Raw genomic sequence first — 17,417 nt, 5'->3', positions numbered from 1 at the left:
GCAATTTGAATTAAGGCACGATGCCATGCACCCCACTAGTTACAAAAATGTTTTAAAAGATAAAAATTTTGTTATAATTCTTCTCCCCCAGAACCCGGTTATATATTTCAGGAGGCACCCTGAATCATATTGGTAGAGTGGATCGGCACACCACAGTTAAAAGCTTGCCGACCCCTGATCTAGAAGACTAATAATTAAAGTATCTACCGTCAAAAAAATAATCATAAAGATCGTCGAAATTTTCTTTTTAAAAACTTTATTACAAGAAAACGGCCCGCCCGATCTCTCCCAAAAACTAATCAGCACGATTCCCACGCTAAAACGTAGACGAAATTTTTTTCACTTTTCTGCGATTTATAAAGAAACGGCTTGACCGATTGTCGCACAACCAATAGTCCTCATCAAGATACATCGTGTGGCTTTTAAATGTTTGAAATCGGTCCAGCCGTTTTCGAGAAAACGGCGATTTACGGCAAAAAATCTGTTCACATACACGCACACACACACACACACACATACTTTTACCAAATTTGGTCTCATTCGATTCAGAATGGCTTGAAACGTCGAGAAAACATAAAATTAGCAATTCGGATTTTTTTATGATAACATAAACTTCTCCTTCGGGAAGTTAAAAATGATATTAAAATAAATAACATCATATGAACATCATAATCACATGTGATCTAAATCACATGTGATATGAAATATATTCCTTGTCTAACAAAATGTTTGTATTTCATGCGGATTTTGATTTTTATTTTGGCGTTTTTCCCGATTCCGATTTTTATAATGTTTTTTTTTATTACATATTAAAAATGTGGAGTTTACGATCTATCTGGCGAATAAGATTGCTACTATGGATTTAGTTGCCATGATAAAAACTGCAAAGTAAATATTATGACAGAAATTGCGTTATATTATAGGTTATAAATCGTATCAATCGAAATTTAAGTAGAATACTGCTTAATCATAGTAAAATGGTTGTTTTAACCATGGATCCTGTCAAAAGAGCGCAAGTTCTTGATTTAATGAAAGAAAAAGAAAGAATCGAGGAAGAAATAAACCAATGTGGAACTGTTTTGCGAAATGTAATATCTGTCATTTTAATGAAAATATGTTTATTCTGTTAACTAATACTATTCAATATTACAGAATAGAATTAATATGACTGATCCTTTAGTGGACAACAATGACTGTCCCAGAAATGATATTGATGTTTACCAAGTTCGTCATGCTAGACATAGAATCATATGTAAGTGGTACTTTTGTAATTATTTAAATCCTAGTAGTCGAGGAAGCATAGTGTATGCTATAATATATACTCTGTTTCGACAGGTTTACAAAATGACTTGAAAAATATTATGAAGGCAATAGAAAATGGTTTACATGAAATCCACGAACCTTTACTTAGTGCTGGTGCATCTTCTTCTGATTCAGCAACCAGTCTCAATATTCAAAAGGGTGCAGATTTGATTAAAGAACTACACATACAGAAAAGTATGAAGAAAAAACCATTTGCAAAAATTACTGTTGTGTCTGTGGATTCTCCAGCTCAACAAGCTGTAAGTGGTTTCGTATGAATATACACAAAATACTCTTCTCATTTTAATCCAGTGATTTCTTAAATTTTTCTTCTATCTTTTCATTCCAGGGCCTTGTTGTTGGTGATGTTATTACAGAATTTGGTTCTCTTCATTTTGATAATTTCACATCACTTCATCAGATTGGACAGATTGTTAGTAATAGTGTTGGCAAAAATGTTGTAGTGGTTGTACTTCGACATGGGGCACCTATGAAACTAAATTTAGTACCTCAAAAATGGCACGGCCAAGGATTTCTTGGTTGTAATGTGATATCATTGGATGAAACAAAGCCTTAATTATTATTGAAACAATATGGCTGAAAATTTTCTTGTAATAATGTAATTGGATGAAGCAAATTCTTGATTTTTGTTAATATTTGTATGTCATCTGTTTTCAAACAAAATTATTCAGAATAAATGAAGAGACCTGCTACTTAAATATGTAAATGTGTATTTTACATGTACAAATATTAAAAATAATATAAAATATGTTCATAAATCAATAAACATAAAATTCCATAAAACTAAACTTGGAAAAGAGATATTTGGAATCACAAATGAAGTCAATCATCATTAAAATATCTTACGTCAGTTTATCAAATTTTCTTTTTGCAACTTTTTTCTGCTCTTTCAGTTTCAATCTATACAAATGCCTTACAGCTTTTACATCTTGTGCAGTAAGTGTATATTCTATTAGAGATTTTGATTTAGTTGGATCTTGAGCAAAATTATAACTTGGAATTTCCAAATTTAAACTATCCATTAATTTTTTGAAGATATCATCTACATAAGCATGTATAAGCAAATCAGCATGTTTATCCTGGAATTATTGCATTTTTAAAATGAAGAAAAGCAATGTATGTAAGTTCACAATTGGAAACAAATAACCTTTTTGGTGGGTTGCAGGTTGCAGATAACCAATTTTCCTCCTCGTTTTTTGTTGTTCATTGGTAAATTACCGCTAGGAATAATTTGTAATGTTGTTCCCAAGCAAATGTTTAAATCTGCTATGCTATCATTATAATAATAGTTATACATCAATGCTAATTTTGTTTATAACACTTTCATTCACTTTATAATTATCTTTAAAATTATTAAGGCAGTGAAATTTGAGTACTTTTATTCTTTGGAAATATTAACTTTATTCCAAGAAAAACACATTTATTGAAAACACGTATATAACCTTTAGAGTTTCGTTACATTAAATAATTGCTTACCTTGAATACATACTAGAAATATCCAAATCCTTCTCAGGTAAATCATGCTCCCAATCTAAAATAGTATCAAACATGTGTCCACGACAAGGTTTACTAATATGAGAAGATTTACATGAATATCCAAGATACTTCTTGCCAACACTGGATGTAGCAGTATTTCTTATAAATTGCCTACAAAAATACTTTTTGAAAATTTGAAAATATAAGATATTTTTTATTAAAATTTGTACCTGTGGCATTTGTTACATTGCTCTATGTACATATTTCCATGCAATTCGCCTAGTTTGTTTCGTGGCACCCCAGATTTTATATGTAAACCATCAATATTTTGACTCACAATGAAGGTGACTTTATCCTCATCAACTAATTTTTTTAAAGCCATATGTGTAATGGTTGGTTCAGTATCATCAAAGCTCTTATTGAATGAAGGTTTTTTTCCTAGTTTTTCTAAAGTCCAGACTCCATTTGGTCCCCTAATATAAATTAATAGATAAAAATGAAAAGATTTGTTTATTGAAAATCTTTTTATTTGATAATTAATATATTAGGTAACATTATGGTGAAGTTGCTCTATCAAAAATAAGTACAAGAATTCTAATGTTTCATTTCTCATAATAATAATGCAATTACATTGCAAATGCTTTTTGAAAATCTGAATTAACAAACCGTATTTCCAATACACATAATTTTGCTAAATCAATTTTGGAATATTCCTAATTTCTCTTATCCCTACTGCTTAATATTATCATTTTAATCATTTTCAGAAAGTTAAGTAAATTCTTTTTTTAGTAAAATAAAGTTATCTTCCATATCAAAAAGCCACGCTTTTAAAGTGACATACAAAGAAGACTTTCAGGATTGAAAAGAAATTAGACTACAGTCAAAATATTATTTTTGATGCCGACATACAGCCTCAACACTCATGTAAAATGTAACTAAATTACTTTTAATCATAGTTACCTAAAATCAGGAACACCAGCAGCTGTGCTTATTCCTGCACCAGTATGTACCACAACACATTTTGCTTGAGAGATCCATGAAACCAACGTATCAACTTTTTTATTTAAGTCTTCAGTATTATCAAATATCTGTAATGCAAAATATACAATGTAAATCCAAGTGATTTTTTAATTACATTTTTTAAAGTATACCTCTGGTAAGCCTAGTACACCTTTGTCATCATAATCTGATAGACCCTCAGCGTAGTTGCATGACATTTTTAAATATATTTAATGTTTATAAAGGTTGACTTCATGCAAAATTTATAAAATTCACCATACTCTTCTTTTATGTATGTTCACCATATAAAATATGGATATAAAATATGGATATAAAATATATATATATCATATTTGTCATCACATTTTGAAAAACCTAAAATAAATATTTACAATTGAAAAAATGTTAAATAAATACACAACAATATACAGGGAGCACATTTTGGATTTGGTTGACAACACCAGATATATATTTATATAAACAATTTTTCTGAATGTAAGAAAATAATGATTGGTATAAATAATTTACATCGCAATGTCCCAGCAATCTTTTCTTGTGTTTACATTTTTCTGAGATTAATCGTATTTATACCTGCTCCATTTTAATGTTTTTATTTGACACTTTGTTTTGTATACAAACGTATACCAACTTCAGACCATTAAACCCCAAAGAAAGGAAAAGAAATAAATGTTATGTGGTACTGCTTACTTGTAACTTATAATCTTAGCTTCATCAGGTTTTTATTAAAATTGATATAGTTAAATTAAAAGCGAGGGCTTAAAAAAAGATTAAGATTTCTCTGAGAACGATGTCAGACCGAAAAGCTTCACATGCCGGCAGCTGGTACTCTAGTTCAGGTATGTTGTTTATAAAATAGAAATAAATCAGCTGCTAAGTTTTAATGGTGGTGAAGTTTAGTTTTGGACTGAACTTTTTGTGTGAACATATAATATAAATTTCAAAATAATTCTTATTTTATGTCTGCCTATTAATAAAGTTGTGGAGTAAATGAGAAGAAATTATGAATGTAAATAAATTGTGAAATAAGTATGAATATGCCCATTTCTGTAAAGTGTTGCCAGATTGGGAAAAATGTTATCCAGTCAACAAGGATATTTTTGACGTTTCAACGTTCAAAAACCCGCACACTTTTTTAACGCCTTTTATTTGTAGTATCAGATTATTTTTAACAGTCTATATATTTTTTGTTTGGATTCAATCAGTTTTGTTACTTTTATATTTAAAAAATCAACATGTCCCAAAGTAAAGTAAAAACCATAGTTCCCAAAAAAGTGATAAGCACAAAAAGCAAAATATCAAAAGATTCGTTCTCAAAAATTAATACCAGTGCCAGTAATTCAAGAACACCAGTAAACAAGAAAAAACGAGGTAAATATTGGGATAATGTGTGTCTTTCAACTGCTGGACTGCTTCATCAAAAATCAGAATATTAATAAATTTATACATAATGAATTTTAACTGAATCATGTCATGATGTACAGTCCAACAGTAATATGGCACAATAATCAATACACGAAGATCTTAAATTAACTCCTTAATTTTAATTATAGAAGCCTCAACACCCACAGATGACAAAAATGCATTTACATCATCATTTGGTGATATATCAAATATTTCACTAATGAACTCAAATAAATCAGGCAATGAAGACGAATTTGTATATAGTAGGTATCTGGGTTCCATGCTTCTTGATACAGTTATTGAGCGAAATATAGCAGATAAAACAATATGTATCGAAAATGAAATACAAATAATGAATCAGCGACTTGACCAAAGTAGAAAACTTTTGGATGAAACAAACCAAGATATTAAAGAAATTAATTTTCTGTGTAAACAGTCTTCACTGTTGAAACGAGAGGAAAAAATATTACAACAAGCATTAGATAATGAACATGGAATAAATCAAAGCACAAACTTAGAAGAACTTAGGACTACATTACAATTTTCAGCCAATTCTTTACCAACAAGGAAAGTAATATTAGATGATGATATTTCCCAGATATCTCTGGAAAGTATAAACAAATTGAACGCGGCTCTTACAAAATTAAATGTAGGATTGAAAGGTTTGAGTAAAACTCACAAATCAACATTAGAAGAGATAGATAATTTAACAACATGTGTTACTACATCTGATAATGTACTAGAAGAACTACAAAAATTGGGCAAAAGTAATGGAAATAGTCTAAATAAATTGAACAAAACTGTTATTACTGGACAATCTATTGAATTAGATATCGCAAATTTGTGAATAAACATTGTAAAATGTTATGTAATTACTACTAATAAACATTTATTACATATTATGTTGTTTTTGATCATTTATTTATATATACATACCATACATATATGTGAAGATGTCAATTGATCATACATTTTAATTGTTCGATCAACATTTACCTAGAACTGCGTAATTCCAATATAATATCAATAAACCTGATTTTTAAATGCAAGTACTAGGTTTTCTTCAATGAAAGATTGTGCTACTTCAGGTTTATAGAAATCTTCATTGTATGATGTTTTTGATACAAATCGTATCTGCTTGCACATTCTGAAATTTAATGAAAAATTATAAATATCTTGATACCTTCAATAGGATTATATATAGACATATATATATATATATATATATATATATATATATATATTTTGAAAATAGGAACAAACAGCACTTTTGCAAAGCAAATTGTTGAAATAAAAAACAATAAATAATTAATTTTCAATCAATAATGTAATTAAAGTCATATTTCAAATATGAAATGATAGGTTTGTCATTGTAATAGCATTTAGGACTTGGACTTTCCATTAGAGAAATGAAGTAATTGCTGATTAATAAATTCTATAATATTCGTTCACACAGTGGATTATGTAAAACAACGCCTAAAGAAATATTGTTTTCACAATTTCACTAATCATGTAATAATTGTATTTGAAGAACTTCACGTAATTAAAATTAACATACATTCATTGACTGATTGTATTTTTTTACTTTTTCACTGTCGATATAATCTCATTCTTTCAGCAGCTATAAAATCTGTCTTGCCTAAAATATTTCCCATTTTAATAACTTCAAAGATTTATAAAAGCTATGAATAATATAGAAATTATTTCAATAAACTTACGTTTAGTACACAGCACAAATGTTTTATTTATTTTATTATTTTCATTATAATTATTTACGGGAAACAGGGTAAAATATTCTTCTGATTCAGGCATTTCTTATTAAATCAAGATTTGTACTACCATGTAACCTTAAAATGTTTATTCATCTATGCTGATTTCCTTGTCGATATCGGTACGCATACAACGACAGATCAGATTCACGCGACACGACGACTAATCACAATCGACCCTTATAGAAATGATTTCATCAAAAACGAACGCAATTTTCGTTGCCTTCTCACAATTTTACACTCTAGTCGCGTCTAAAGAAGTTTTACTTCAAAAAGTATGAATTCAGTTGTAGCAATTTTCACTCTTTTTTAATTTGTTCATTCTAAACTGGCTTTGTTGGATTAAAGCATATAGGCATTTAATTTTACTTAACTAATTTAATACAGAAGTTTTGCATATTAATATAATATAGGTTTCAGAATATTGCAACAGCTTTGAATCATTTTTATAAATCCATATATCCATTAACAAGTATCTATCTCTAAAACAGGTCCTGAGCTGAGTAGGCAACTTGATAACTGGTTGGGACAAGCTGAATTAAGTCATGGACCAGCAAGAGCAATCATTGCACCGTAAGTTCACATACAAATCATAACTTGAGAATATACAAATTCTAAGAAAATGTTTGAATTTTCAGACATGCAGGCTATACGTATTGTGGTGCATGTGCTGCATTTGCATATCGGCAAGTGAGCCCAGCAGTGGTGTGAGTAGAAATTTTTATATTGCTCTTATATATATATATATATATATATATATATATATATATATATATATATTTGAATTGAGTCTTATTTTTTATTTTATCAGCAAACGTGTGTTCATTTTGGGTCCATCACATCATGTTCGAATTAATGGATGTGCTCTATCATCAGCTCGAAAATATAAAACTCCTTTGTATGATCTATTAATCGACACAGGAAGTAAGTTATAATTATATAACCTTGAAGTATTGAGTATGATTTATATATATATATATATATATATATATATATATTTATACATACATATATTTGTATGTTGCATGGTTATATGACTTATATTTTTATATTACTTTTAGTATATAAGGAGTTAGAAGCAACTGGAGAATTTGAATGGATGGACATGCAAACAGATGAAGATGAACACAGTATAGAAATGCATTTGCCTTATATAGCAAAAGTTATGTCAGAGTAAGTCATTATCAAATATGAATACCTTACCTTTATTTTTATGTAATAATTTCCATTTCCAGTTACAAAGATCAGTATACTGTAATCCCAATATTGGTCGGATCTATTCCACCTGAAAGAGAAGCAGTGTATGGAGAATTATTAGCAAAATATTTAGCTGATCCACAAAATTTATTTGTAATTTCAAGTGACTTCTGTCATTGGGGTCAAAGATTTCGATATACTTATTATGACAAATCATTTACAAAAATTTATCAATCTATTGAAAATCTTGATAAACTTGTAAGTAGTATTTTATACTAGTTGGCTAAAATTATTCACACTTATAACTCAATTATTTCTTAGGGAATGGATATTATTGAAAACCTGGATCCTGAATCTTTCTATTCTTACTTAAAGAAATATGGAAATACTATTTGTGGTAGACATCCAATAGGTGTTCTTTTGCAGGTAAATATTATCCACTTTGCTATATATAAGATAAAAATTTTATGCCATGATCATCTTTGTAACTTTGTTTATTTTTTTGCATTAAAGGCTGTAGCAAGTTTACAAAGATCGGGTTACAAGATGTCTTTGAAATTTTTACAATATGCCCAAAGTTCACAATGTGTAACTATGGCCGATTCAAGTGTAAGCTATGCATCTGGAGCTTTACTTATGGAATAAGAGAAGTGTTTTTAACATTATGAAATAAGATATAAGTGCTTATCGTCATTAACAAGTAACTGTTATGATATTGAATATAGATTTTAGTTTGTGTTAAGTATAAGATTTATAAAGATAAAACATTTTTTCATAAACTACATTCAGTGTAACTTCCAATATACGTTTAATAAATTTTCAAATTGGTATTGACAAAACCATTTTTCTTATTAGCATTTAACATTTAGAGTTATTTTCTTATTTACCCGAAATTCCAGCTTCCGTAACTTCATAAGAAATTGAATTTGGTGGTAAATGTGGTGCAGATGCAACTCTAAAAATTCTGGAAGATTTCTGCCCTTCATTAGGAAATTGTTTGTTCCCAAAATCATAATGCAGTTGAATTTTTGTTGTGACTAAGTTAGCCCAAGAAAGTCCTAAACATGGTACTAAGGAGTTATTGTAGATATTAGAACTAACCTGTGCAAAATACAAATAAATAGTAATCTCAATTCTGTGAGTTATAATTTAATATATTTACCTGATTCACACATATTATTGCAGATTCATAAGATTTAGCCAGCTTATGCAGAGTTAATGCAATTGACCGCATCATATTTGATCTCTTTGGTGACACACATTCAATTCGAAAAACTGCTGCAATTGAATCAATTACAACTAAGCCTATTTTTTTATTTGCCATTAAACGTGGTACATCATTGCAAATAATTTTTACCAGACTTTCCTATAAAAAAACAATGTTTTGTAAAAGGTTGGTTCTAATGTTTATCTCATTTAATTTATGGAAAGATATATAATTATTTTTTTACATTTACAAATTGCTCTTCTCAAATTCATTATAAATATTTATAATAGTCAAATGTAATTAGGTAACACATGATTGTGAGAATAATTCAATTTTTTTGTATGATGGTTTAAAAAATGATTCTCTTACTGCATCAGAAGCATGTTCTATATAGATATTATCAGCAAATTGTGTTGTGAAACTTGTTTTCAACCTATATCGTTTGGCAAAAGCAACTGGGAATGTTTGAAACAATTGCTGAAGTCTCTTGCTAGGAAAGACATCTTCTGTACAAATATAAACTGCACCTATTTGGTTTATAATATTAAAGACTTGGTTTATAATATATAATCGAGATATAATTTATATAAACCTGCATTTAGACCACCAATTTCTTCCGGGTACTGAACCATTATACATAACTGTAAGCATATTTGTGTCTTTCCAGTTCCACTTTCACCTGAAATTTCTGTAATTCCTCTGCAAGTTAATCCACCATCCAAAATTCTATCAATTAAAGGACATCCAATTTTAATTTTTTTGATATGATGACATGTATTCATATATAGTTCTAATCCTATGAAATGTATGAGGGACAACATTAATTGAACAATCAAAAATTATAGGATAAGAATTCTGTTTTCACCTGTAGAAAACTGCATTTTATGCAATATAATTTCTGCAGCAGATTTTTTCAAAAACTTTAAATCATCTGAAGAAAATGAGGCCATATCTTGTAACTCTATATCAGACTTTAATATTAATTCCTGTGCAGTTTCTACTCCAACTAGAAAATATAAAATATAAAATAGTTTTAAAGAAGGATTCAAGTTATATATATATATATAGAAATTACCTTTTTGTAACAATTCATTAAGCCGATTTGGCAGCTTTGATTTGAGGTCAATGCCTTCTTCCATTGCCTGAAAAATTAAATATCATTAGTAATATATAATCAATAAATATATTACATAAATAATAGTAATAATGATAATAAATATAATATAATATAATATTTATGTTCAAATATAATATATTCCGAGAAGTGAAATTACATATCTATAAGATGTAATATTCATTATATATCTTCAAGTCGCTAAAACCAGATATAATTTAGTTACAAGTTTTAATTGATATTCAAAGAAAAATAAAAGTGTGAATATATTCTAAGCTATATTTAAAAAATAGATAAAGGTTTACAAAATAAAATAGTTTGATTCTTTGTAAGTCATTTTCTTTTGCTTATTTAATAAGAAAATAAATTAAATATTAACACAATATAACAAAATAATCTACTTGATTCTTATTATTTATTTTTAAAATTAAAAGTTATTCTTTCCTAATGATAATATTTTATGTTAAACAAGTTCAATTCAAGTTTGATAAAGGTAAATAAAAATAAGACATCTCAGGTCACATACAGCTAAAAATAAAATCAAATTATATGATTTGGATCTGTTTCAATTCTGTTAACGCCCTTGGTTCATGCAAAAACACAACTGGCTCAAAAGATTGTTGTTTAGCAGCTTCAATAAATCCTTGATTGGCAGTCACAGTAATGGCCTTTAAGAAATGTCCAAACAAAAATATTATTTTTGATCTTGGCTTTATCCTTCCACATATTTTAATACTTTGAAAAAAATCATCATCTCGATTGGCATCATCTGGTAAAGTTGTAACTCTATTTAATAAGTTTGCAGCTCTAGTCTTTTCTTCAGGACCCCCAATTGTTTGTATAATGGTTTCGAATGCTATTTTAGCAGTTTCACAACAAATAAGATTTTTCCCGTTAAATAAAGGGTTTAAAATAGTATTTACTGGTCGCTCCCTTTCCCATCTAGCTTGTTCTGCTAAAAGTGGTTCTTTTAATTCAATATTACAATGTCCATTAGTAAGATTACTAACATATGCTATCATAGCAGTTATATCTAAATTTAATGTATTAATATTGTTGTAATGTTTTAAGAACAATTCACTGGGTATTAGTGATTTATTTTCATCCAAAGAATTGACTACAAATACACCTTTTGCTTCCAATTCTAATTTTAGAAAATCATCAACGCCATTGGCAAAAATAAACTTGATCTGAGGTTCTTTGTAATATATAGGTTTTAATTTTGCCGCAGATAAATAATCATTGCTATGATCTATAACACTTCGAACTTTAGTTGTAGTTTGTCCTAAAGCAGCCTCACTTAATGACTTTTTGTTGCGTGCAATAACTTTAATCCAGGAGCCTCCATTATCACTTATTACATCAATATAAATTTTTCTGTTATCAATGGTGACTGGATAAAATACATGAATAATATTGTGTTCTTGTAATAAGCATTGAACAATAGCTTTTAAATAATTTAAGTTAGTACAGCACACATAGTCTGGTTGAAGATCATTATTCTTTAATACTTTTTCAAGAAACTTTATTTCTTTCTTTATTTTAGTTACTAATTTTGCTACTCCATCAACACTATCAAAAGATTTCAATATTTCTAATAGACTTTTACCAATTTCTATATGGTCATTGATTAATACTTGTAAATCACAGTCATCCATGACCTATATAAAAATAATATAATATGAATCGATTTTTTATAGAATATTTTGTATATTCATAAAATTGTGCTTATTATATATCTTATATTATTCTTTGCTTAATTAAAATGCTGCTAAAATTAATATAATTGAAGTAATAAGTGATAATATGACTATTTCCACCAATAAATAACTATATCAGTGTTTTGATATTTTAAATAAATTTTATAGTAGTCATTATATTATATGCATGCTGCTATTATAAATATACATATGTATTCAACTGTTTTACTATAATGTTTAAAAACAATCAATGAAAAAAAATATACATAAATATGCTTACAATTGTCCAATTTATAATCCTTGCTTTCTTTTATAATTTCTTAAATCTATTTCATAAACAAATCAATATATCGATTCAATAGCTGGTACATTCTGCTAAATAGTTATAAGGTATCGAAGAATGTAATATAAATAGCAAATCCTGAAAACAGAAAAATGACTTATAACAAACTCTATTTTTCTCATTAAATAGTTAACAATTAAAATATGTAACCATACATGTAATTCATAATCTTAACAGCAAGCACAAAAATACTTTTCCAAATAGTTTTTATAACAACATACTTTTTTAGTTTTGGGAACTTATTTTAAATGATTATATTGGAAATTGTACATATTACAGAATTAGTGAGAAATAACCAAAATGAGAAGTCAGTAATGCTTATTATATAGTTTTTTTTACAAAATACAAGCTATTCTTGGCAAATTGAAATTAGAATAGATTTGTAAGACAATGTTCATAGACTTATTGAAACATTTTTATAAATATATGAAAAGATAACACTTACAATTTGTTTTTCTCAAATTGATTATAAATATTTATAATTTTCAAATGTAATTTAAACACATGATTGTGCAAACTAATTTTTTGGAATGTTTATTTAAAGAATTATAAAATTGAATTATAAATTTCATAAGAAAAGACAGTCTTTTCTGTGGAATCATAAAAAAAAAAAATCAATTGCAATGACACTGGAATCAATCCGCAATGCCTTTTGGAAATTGCTTTAAGCTTTAATATACTGCAGAAAATTAATTTAGATATAATTGTAAATGTATACTCTTCTTTTCATAGACTTTTCATTAAAACATTTTTATAAATACGTGAAAAGAGATTAATTTAAATAAACCAATATATCAATTTAAAAAGTATGTCAATTAAAATAACAATTTTTAGTTGGTTTACTCTGAATCAATAAAAAAGTTTTATCTCTCTGCACTACACAAATAAATCTTGTAAAGATTTGTAGTTACTATGTAAAATCTGTTCAAATATGTCAATAAATTTTGTAAAAATTTGTAGTTACTATATAGAATCTTGTAAAAACTATATAATAAATCTTGTAGAAATTTGCAATGTTTGTTACTGCATAAAATCTTGTGAAAACTTGTAGTTACTTTATAATAAACAATCATACAGTTTGTTAAATTAAATTTACTTTATATTCATTTATCAAAATGCATAATAATCATCTATAAATAAACTTAAACATAAAACATTACTAAACAATTAAATTTATTATTGGAACTTACAAATTTGCTGGTTATGTTTTGCGCACATGAACAACTACCACGAACTGTCAGGAGGTCAAATACCATATATTATATTTTTAGTCTAGGTCACACACTATTACGCAAATTCTTCGACAGCAGCGCTCTTGTATTCAAGGTGACGGATACATAAACTACAGAATTTTATTTTAAATTTCTAGACCAGAATTTAATAAATTCGAATTTGATCAATGTATTTACTAAGTAAAATACTTTCAAAAATATCATTTAATGCAGCCAATTCAATGTGCTATTTCAAATGCCTTTTAAATTAAATACTGAACAAGAATACCTTCTGAAACACTGAGATCATAGATAAATAAGCATAATGCTAAGATAATGCCATAAGATTTAATATACTAAGAAAAACTATCATCTTCTAAAAAAAATTAAACACTATTTCCAAATTAATAATTTTTTTTATTTAAGTTTCATTTCAACATATCATTTTAAAAACTCAATAAACTTAGGAAGTTTTATTTCTGAATGTTGGTATCCCGTATTTTTTTTTAAGTTATTTTCGAATCTAGCTGCAGAAACTTTACTTCTTTCTTTACTTTACTTCTTTACTTTCGCTTTTCAACACCCCGGTACTTAAATTATTTTACAATATTTCAAGTATAAACGGGTTCTTAAACACAAAGGAATATGGAACTTAAAACAGACATTGATACTACCGAACAAAACCAGATGAGATCAATCCTACTAGCGTTTGAATGCTTCAACAACTTCAAAACCCTATCGCGTGTACATCTAGGAGAAACCCCAATCCATGCAATCCTTAAAAGGAAAATAGAAAAGATCTTATATTTAGCCAGAACACTAGAAAGTGAAGTTATGCATAAAGATGGGAAATACAAAGACTTTGCAAATATGGTCAGGTCTTCTTTAGAAAACATGGAAGAAGAAATTGAATCTAGCATTCAAAGAACATTGCGCATTTCCTCCGCACAAAAAAAATTGAAAGCAGATATACGAGCTTCCATTGACTTGATAGATGAAGCTTATGGGGACACAGAAAGCTTATCATCATTATCTGGTGCTTCAGAACAAAAGAATTCTGATGAAGAGGATTTCTAGTTGAACCATTTAATGAAAAGTTATATTATGGTTGGAAATTACCATAAAAACTAAGAAAAACAGTTATTTTCTACAAAAATGAAAGTATATTTCACATATGAATAAATTAATGTATTTACATTTACTTGTATTCTAACATTTTATGTTAAAAACTCCATAAACCTAACATTCAAAAATGTTGTATAATACTTCTATTTTTTTTTTTGTTGATTTCCTTGTTGACTTATGAATTTTTGCAAACATTGAACTGTAGCACTGTAATTGTATCACACATTTAAATATTATAAAAATCGAGTCAATAAAAATTTAAAAACATTAAGTTCTGTATTGTTATTCAATTATGTAACATGTCTCAGAATGATACCATTGTTACAACACTACTTATTTATAATTATGACTTACATAAACCATACTAAATTTATATAAATTTTAATATTACACTTTTTGTAAGTTTTTATGTTATTTTGTACTTTTTTGTTTTTATACATTATATACTTTTTAATAATACAAGTGTACTAAAGTAAAAGCCTGTGCTTTTCAATGGCACATGGCAGTTACTTATATGAACAAGTATAATTTTCATTTAATAAATATCAATATCTGGAAATCACCAAAACTATTATCTCAACAAACATTAATGTGCACTCTCGGCCCAAGGAAAATAGACCAAGTAAAAGAAACTTAGTTTTAAATGAGATCATAGAATTTGCTTGATGTTATATTAAGATGGTATTCAGATAAAGATATTTATGTTTTTATAACTAAAATTAATTGATTTAATTAACTCTTCAAACATACATTAAAACTTCTAAGACAGATAGTAAACATCGTCAAATAAGAATTACTCCTTTTTATAAAAAAATAAACACATACTCACTTATAAAATAAGAGTTAAATTTTTAAAAAAACATCAGCACTTTTAATCACTATCTGTGCTGAATAAAGATCACAAAAAGATATGCCCATTAATCACTATAGTAAATTATTCTTTAAACAAAATATTTAAAAAATATTTCGAGAGATTTGGTATTTACCAACAACTTAAATTATACTAGATATTTTTAAATTTCAGTGATTATTCTCCTTTGGTCAGATAGATTTTGTGAATATGATTATGTAATATAAATATCTATTTTGCAAAAAAATTCTATTAACATTGCTCACAAACAGGAACAAGAGGACTGGTGGGCCAATCTTCAGTATCTTCACTGTCCACAGAACTCACACTGCCAGTTCTGAAATAAAAAATAGTTATAAAATTTTATAATGATTAAAAAAGTCACTAAATATTCAACATTGGTAACAAGAAAGTATTTTATTTGATTTAAAAAGTTTATAAATAATTGTACTATTACTTTTAACTTCTCAATTAAATAAATTTAATTTAATGGACTAAAATGGATCTATCATATTCGTTCAGAAAAGAAAAAGTCAATAAAATTGAATAAACAATCACCTTGGTAGAATTTTATCATAGTAATTTTGAAGAATTCACAGAAAATAATTTTACTATTATTATCAACTTTCCAATTCCAAAATGTTATTTAAATGAAATAAAATTTATCAAATATGTTTAAAACAAAAAGTGCATTAAATTAAATAAACAATTACCTAAGCCTTGGTAGACATCCATTTTCATCAATAGTGGGCAGAAGTGATGTAAGACGATCTGTTGGTCGAAGAAGTTTCAATGTGCGCGAAGATAATTTCCAAACAAGTCTTTGCCTGTGTGGACTTTTATCTTGATTGTTATACCTCGACAGTATGTTGACAACACAACCGTGACAACTGAAGAAGCTGGAGTCAGGAATCTACAAGTGAAAAAAACAAAATTAAAATCAATCAATAACATAAATGTAGCAATATGAAAAATTAAATATGGAACTTTTTTATTTCTTACCCTGCACTGTTCTGCATATGAATAGCAAAATCAACCAATTTAAGCATCGTTTGAGCAGTATGAGATTCCAATTGAGACACACAGCTATCAAGTTGGGTGCATAATAAAACAAGAGCCAGCTCACATGGTCTTACATTTGCACAAGTTGAATCACAAGCTACTATTTCTAGGCGCATTATCAAATCTTCCTCCTGAGAATTAAAACATTAATTAAACATATGTAAAATCCTATTGTATACAATAGTATATAATTGTAATTACTTACAGTAACAACTTTTTGGAAAGGCTCTAGTACCCCCAATTCCAGAGCCCTTTGCTTAAACATGGCATGTAATGGACGCAAGAAGGTCAAAGCTGTAATTGGTGGACAACCAGGTTGGGCACCTAGTTTGTCGGCAACAATTGTAGCCATACGAGTCAAATCACCAGCAGTGCATCTGCATTGTGAAATAAGTACTAAATCTTCAGGATCCATTGCAGGTAATGACAGTTGTTGATTGGCTAGATATAATGACCTACACTGATGCAGGCCATGTGCTTGGGTTTCACCTGTAACATAAATTGCTTGTTAATAGAATAAAAATAAATCATCCTCATTTGCATCATCTGATCTAAAACTGCATTTGTTTTAGTTTATATACATTTTAATCTTGTTTATCTATGGTTATATATATATTTT

At 27.7% G+C, this 17,417-nt stretch overlaps 7 protein-coding genes across 7 annotated transcripts in view; 3 read left to right on the top strand and 4 right to left on the bottom strand.

Moving 5' to 3' along the window:
- The first annotated feature begins 912 nt into the window (after positions 1-912).
- Positions 913-2,008, top strand: LOC113367511 (26S proteasome non-ATPase regulatory subunit 9-like). The gene is made up of 4 exons (XM_026609112.1): positions 913-1,088; positions 1,153-1,252; positions 1,336-1,562; positions 1,652-2,008. The coding sequence occupies exons 1-4, from the start codon at positions 978-980 to the stop codon at positions 1,877-1,879; spliced, it is 666 nt and encodes a 221-aa protein (XP_026464897.1). The 5' UTR covers positions 913-977; the 3' UTR covers positions 1,880-2,008.
- Positions 2,009-2,165: 157 nt separating this feature from the next.
- Positions 2,166-4,101, bottom strand: LOC113367508 (NAD-dependent protein deacetylase Sirt6-like). Its single transcript, XM_026609111.1, has 6 exons — positions 3,951-4,101; positions 3,760-3,887; positions 3,030-3,272; positions 2,800-2,970; positions 2,471-2,594; positions 2,166-2,402 (listed from the first exon to the last, which is right to left on the bottom strand). The coding sequence occupies exons 1-6, from the start codon at positions 4,014-4,016 to the stop codon at positions 2,166-2,168; spliced, it is 969 nt and encodes a 322-aa protein (XP_026464896.1). The 5' UTR covers positions 4,017-4,101.
- A 393-nt stretch (positions 4,102-4,494) lies between these two features.
- On the top strand, positions 4,495-8,939 carry LOC113368349 (protein MEMO1-like). Its single transcript, XM_026609898.1, has 8 exons — positions 4,495-4,655; positions 7,481-7,562; positions 7,628-7,696; positions 7,801-7,913; positions 8,051-8,162; positions 8,225-8,444; positions 8,508-8,612; positions 8,700-8,939. The coding sequence occupies exons 1-8, from the start codon at positions 4,607-4,609 to the stop codon at positions 8,829-8,831; spliced, it is 882 nt and encodes a 293-aa protein (XP_026465683.1). The 5' UTR covers positions 4,495-4,606; the 3' UTR covers positions 8,832-8,939.
- Positions 8,940-9,065: 126 nt separating this feature from the next.
- Positions 9,066-9,531, bottom strand: LOC113367507 (DNA repair protein XRCC3-like). Its single transcript, XM_026609110.1, has 2 exons — positions 9,349-9,531; positions 9,066-9,287 (listed from the first exon to the last, which is right to left on the bottom strand). The coding sequence occupies exons 1-2, from the start codon at positions 9,508-9,510 to the stop codon at positions 9,066-9,068; spliced, it is 384 nt and encodes a 127-aa protein (XP_026464895.1). The 5' UTR covers positions 9,511-9,531.
- Positions 9,532-11,027: 1,496 nt separating this feature from the next.
- On the bottom strand, positions 11,028-12,537 carry LOC113367506 (UPF0415 protein C7orf25 homolog). Its single transcript, XM_026609109.1, has 2 exons — positions 12,488-12,537; positions 11,028-12,168 (listed from the first exon to the last, which is right to left on the bottom strand). The coding sequence occupies exon 2, from the start codon at positions 12,163-12,165 to the stop codon at positions 11,053-11,055; it is 1,113 nt and encodes a 370-aa protein (XP_026464894.1). The 5' UTR covers positions 12,166-12,168; positions 12,488-12,537; the 3' UTR covers positions 11,028-11,052.
- Positions 12,538-15,621: 3,084 nt separating this feature from the next.
- LOC113367505 (cyclin G-like) lies at positions 15,622-17,063 on the bottom strand. The gene is made up of 5 exons (XM_026609108.1): positions 17,004-17,063; positions 16,873-16,929; positions 16,739-16,744; positions 16,450-16,649; positions 15,622-16,073 (listed from the first exon to the last, which is right to left on the bottom strand). Exons 1-5 carry the CDS (start codon positions 17,061-17,063, stop codon positions 15,989-15,991), a joined length of 408 nt encoding a protein of 135 aa, XP_026464893.1. The 3' UTR covers positions 15,622-15,988.
- Positions 17,062-17,417, top strand: part of LOC113367504 (protein MEMO1-like) — a 3,667-nt gene continuing 3,311 nt past the window's right edge. Inside the window, exon 1 of the mRNA XM_026609107.1 lies at positions 17,062-17,218. Within this exon, the coding sequence (XP_026464892.1) occupies positions 17,062-17,218 (157 nt within the window). The remainder of the gene's footprint in view (positions 17,219-17,417) is intronic.

This window comes from Ctenocephalides felis, unplaced genomic scaffold (assembly GCF_003426905.1).
Source record: "Ctenocephalides felis isolate EL2017-DRISC unplaced genomic scaffold, ASM342690v1 CF-g0.4_SCAFFOLD_01170, whole genome shotgun sequence".
Taxonomy (NCBI): Eukaryota; Metazoa; Arthropoda; class Insecta; order Siphonaptera; family Pulicidae; genus Ctenocephalides; species Ctenocephalides felis.
This window is presented reverse-complemented; position numbering and strand designations above follow the sequence as displayed.